Source organism: Nicotiana sylvestris, chromosome 8 (assembly GCF_000393655.2).
Source record: "Nicotiana sylvestris chromosome 8, ASM39365v2, whole genome shotgun sequence".
In the NCBI taxonomy this organism is placed as follows: domain Eukaryota; kingdom Viridiplantae; phylum Streptophyta; class Magnoliopsida; order Solanales; family Solanaceae; genus Nicotiana; species Nicotiana sylvestris.
In genome coordinates, this window is record NC_091064.1 from 90,300,976 (window position 1) to 90,305,836 (window position 4,861).

At 42.0% G+C, this 4,861-nt stretch overlaps 1 protein-coding gene across 1 annotated transcript; it reads left to right on the plus strand.

The window, feature by feature from the left end:
* Window positions 1-2,625: 2,625 nt before the first annotated feature.
* Window positions 2,626-3,599, plus strand: LOC138875367 (uncharacterized). The gene is made up of 2 exons (XM_070154193.1): window positions 2,626-2,710; window positions 3,199-3,599. Exons 1-2 carry the CDS (start codon window positions 2,626-2,628, stop codon window positions 3,597-3,599), a joined length of 486 nt encoding a protein of 161 aa, XP_070010294.1.
* Window positions 3,600-4,861: the final 1,262 nt, after the last annotated feature.

A 4,861-nucleotide genomic window follows, 5' to 3' on the forward strand; every position in this document is an offset into this window, starting at 1 on the left:
CATACGCCCAAGTCCCAAAACACGATCCGGACCCACTAGGACCATCAAAACACAAAGCCGAGTCCGTTTACTCAAAATATTGATCAAAGTCAACTCAAATGGATTTACAAGCAAAATTTTCATATTTTGTCAGTTTTAACATAAAAGCTTTTTGGAAACACACCCAGACTGTGCACGCAAATCGAGGAGGGATAAATGAGGTGTTTAAAGCTTCAAAGTACAGAATTGGATTCTAAAACATAAGATGACCTTTCGGATCATCACAGATATCACACACTATTTAGTGTAGTAGTTTACATTATATTAATTGCTATACAATTTTTTCTATTCTAAAGTTGCTTTATCAATCTAAATATTTATCGTTGATCAGCAAAGTATCTATTGTAGCTAAACATGATGATGTTAGGAGCTGAGGTGAAAACTGGGGCTTTATGTCCAGTTATACAGTAGCTATTTTCTTTTCTTCCTTAAGTTGTACATATTCTCCTTGGTAAATAAAATCTTTAATTACCAAAAACAATTTGCTTTTCAATCTTCTTTTGTGTTTGGTTTACCATTGTATACGGTCAAAATCGGGCCTACCCGATTTTACTATTTGATAGAGACAAGGGAGTTGCATCGGGAATAGCCTCGTAATGAATCAGACCTGAGTTCGAAGACGAGGCATCGAGTCTAAAGATCGAAGTGTTCGTTAAGACCGAGGCTAGCAGCAATAGAGATTAAATATGACCGACTTCGAGTGAAGTGCAATAACAGAAAGGCGAGATATCCGTAACCGGTCGAAGATCACGGCGGAAATCTCGGAACAGATCAATCAAGGGCGGTTATGTGTACCAATCATGAGATTTATTTCCATAATTAAAATTGTACTATAATTAGAATTCCTCTAGTATATAAAGGGGGTCCCCATCATTTGTAAACACCTTCGTTCACGAATATCAAAGTAATATAATATTTCTTTCTTCTGCTCATCAACTTACTGCTCTTTAACTATTCTTACTCTACCAAGCTCAAGGGTTCATTAGCTCGAGGGCATTGGCCAAACACTGGTTTGCTTTGTATTATTGTCAATTTGCATTATTTATCTTTACGTTTATCAATTGATATTAGATGAAATCACATATCCTTAAAACCATATTATAAGTTTAATTGTTACTCAATTTTTAGGGTAAACAGTTTGGCGCCCACCATAGGGCTAAGGATAATACTGATTGCTTAATATTTTAACCTTCATAACACACACGGCTTTTACGCTTGTTCTCGCGATTATGTTTTATTTCAGGAATCAACATGTCGAACTCTAAAGCAGTACCCACTCCCACTGATATCGGCCTTGGTCTTCGTGGCAAAAACGAATACGTAGTCGCCCCGGGGAACGGAGTGCCTCCAATCAATCCCGACGCACCACAGGCCATAGATCTGGTTGATATCAGTTCTCATGTCGCCATTCGTGGAGATTTAGGCTCCGACCTAGAAAATAGCATCCGTAGAGACGCCCGGGCAGCCGACTAGAACACACAAAATGGTGAAGAAGGAAGAATTAGCCTTCGAATGATATTTGACATGCTACAAACGCAGCAGGCCGCAATAGCGCCACTCCAAAATCAGAATCGAGCCTTGAGCATAATCGAACTCGATACATCATAGGGAGTTGCTCATAGGGTCGAACCCGTACATGAGAAATTGAACAATAATGGATCGGGAACGGATCCCGCCATCATGAAGATGCTCGAGGAGCTCACTAATGGATTGAATCGGGAGAAAAAAAGATTGAGGCTAATGACAATAAGGTAGAAACGTACAACTCACGAGTTGACCAAATATCGGGGGCACCCCCGATCCTAAAGGGTCTGGATTCGAAGAAGTTCGTGCAGAAGCTTTTTCCTTAAATTGCGACTCTAAAGCCATCCCTAAGAAGTTTTGTATGTCGGACATCCCCAAGTACAATGAGACCACTGATCCTAATGAACACATCACTTTGTACACATGCGGAATAAAGGGAAATGACCTAGAAGATGATGAGATTGAATCCATTTTGTTGAAAAAATTTGGAGAAACTTTTTTGAAGGGGGCAATGATATGGTACCACAATTTGCTGCCCAATTCAATCGATTCTTTTGCCATGCTCGCTGATTCGCTCGTAAAGGCACACGCCAGAGCAATAAAGTTTGCGAGTAGGAAGTCGAACCTCTTCAAAGTGAGACAAAAGGAAAATGAAATGCTAAGGAATTCGTATCTCGATTTCAGATGGAACGCATGGACCTATCCCTGGTTACCGATGATTGGGCTACCCAAGCCTTTACTCAGGCTTTAAATGAGCAAAGTTCGGTAGAATCACATTAACTAAAGAAGAATTTGATTAAATACCCAGCGGTGACCTGGGCCGATGTGCATAATCGATACCAATCAAAGATCAGAGTCAAGGATGATTAGTTGGGAGCTCCATTCGGTTCCGTTTATCCAAACAAGTCCGAAAGCAGGATCCAAAGAGACATCGACAGAGAGCCCCGATCCAACAGAGATCGGTACCAACCATATAGCGCAGATTGAAGAAACAACGGACCGAGACGTAATCCCATTCGAAATAACCAAAGAAATGATCGAGGTCAAAATTCTCAAGGGATCATGAGTAAGAATGGATTGGATAAACATGTTGAGCCTAAGGAAGCACCACGATTATCGGAATACAACTTCAGCATCGATGCTTCAGGTATTGTGTCCGCCATTGGACGAATCAAGGATACTGGGTGGCCCAGACCCCTGCAGACCGATCTAGCTCAAAGGAATCCAAATCAAATGTGCAAGTACCATGGAATCCATGGTCACAGAACCAAGGACTGCAGAAATTAAGGGAGGAGGTAGCTCATTTATTCAATGAAGGTCATCTTCGAGAGTTCAGAAGCGACCGAGAAGAAAATCACTTCAGAGACAGGGATGCAAATAGGAAAAACGAATAGGAGGAACTGCAGCATGTAATTCATATGATCGTCGGTGGGGTTGACATCCCTCAGGGTCCGACATTTAAACGCACCAAAGTCACAATCACAAGGGAGAAGCGTACCCGAGACTACTTACCAGAAAATACCTTATCTTTCAACAATGAGGATGCAGAAGGGATCGAACAGCCTCACAACAACACACTAGCAATATTTTTCCTTATGAATAAAATTCAAGTTAAACGTGTGTTGGTTGATCCAGGTAGCTCGGAAAATATTATTCGATCAAGGGTCGTGGAGCAGCGTGGCCTTCAGGATCAAATCGTGCCTGTAGCTCGAGTGCTCAATGGTTTCAACATGGCAAGTGAAACCACCAAAGGGGAAATCATGTTGCTAGTGAACGTAGCTGAAACTATCCAGGAAATCAAGTTCCATGTAATCGAAGGTGATATGAGATACAACGCGCTACTCAGGAGACCTTGGATCCATAATATAAGGGCGGTATCTTCAATGCTTCATCAAATCTTGAAATTCCCAACACCGGAAGGGGTCAAAACGGTGTACGGTGAACAAACAGCAGCCAAAGAGATGTTTGCAATCGATGAGGTGATACTCGTATCAACTCTAACGTCAACAAAGGGACCAGAATCAAAGGAAAAGTAGAAGGTCAAATAGCAACCACATTCGTCGGCTTCGACTAGATTGGAACAGTAGGAAATTATCGAGGATGATGATTGCATGATACCTCAAACCTTTGTAATACCCGATGATTTCGATGCCACGAAGTCAACGGTCGAAGAGCTTGAACAAGTCATATTGATCGAGCATCTCCCCGATCGAAAGGTATACCTAGGCACGGGTTTAACTCCGAGCTCAGGGAAAAACTTATTAAATTCCTTATTAAAAATATGGATTGTTTTTTTTTGTCCCACCTTGACATGACAGGGATCCCACCGGAGATCACCACTCATCGATTGAGTTTGGACCCGAAGTTTAGACCGGTAAAGCAAAAGAGAAGGCTGCAGTCTGAGGTAAAGCATGCATTCATCAAGGGCGAGGTAACCAAACTTCTCAAAATAGGATCCATCTTGGAAGTAAAATATCCCGAGTGGTGAGCAAACGTAGTTTTAGTCCCCAAGAAGGGGAATAAACTTAGAGTGTGTATAGACTACAAAGACTTAAACAAAGCATGCCCTAAGGACTCTTTTCCCCTGCCGAATATCGATCGCATGATCGATGCCATGGCCGGCCACGAGATCCTCAGCTTTCTCAATGTCTACTCCAGGTATAACCAAATACAAATGAACCCGGAGGATCAAGAAAAGACTTTATTTATCACTAAGTACGGTACTTATTGCTATAATGTCATGCCGTTTGGGCTAAAAATGCTGGTGCTACCTATCAATGCCTAGTAAACCGGATGGTCAAAGAACAAATAGGTAAATCAATGGAGGTTTATATTGATGACATGTTAGTTAAGTCCCTGCGCACAGAGGACCATTTGACACATTTGCAAGAAACCTTCGACATATTAAGAAAATACAACATGAAGCTCAACCCTGAGAAATGTGCCTTCGGGGTCGGTTCGGGAAAGTTCCTCAGCTTTATGGTGTCAAACCGGGGGATCGAGATCAACCCCGATAAAATCAAGGCAATCGAAGACATCACAGTCGTGGACAGCGTTAAGGTCGTACAAAGGTTAACAGGACGGATAACCGCTTTAGGCCATTTCATCTCGAGGTCTTCAGATCGAAGTTACAGGTTCTTCTCACTACTCAAGAAGAATAACAATTTCACTTGGACCCCGGAATGCCAACAGGCATTGGAAGGGTTAAAGAGGTATCTTTATAGCCCGCCATTACTTCACACTCAAAGAGCGAACGAGCAACTCTACTTGTATTTGGAAGTCTCAGAGGTCGCGGTAA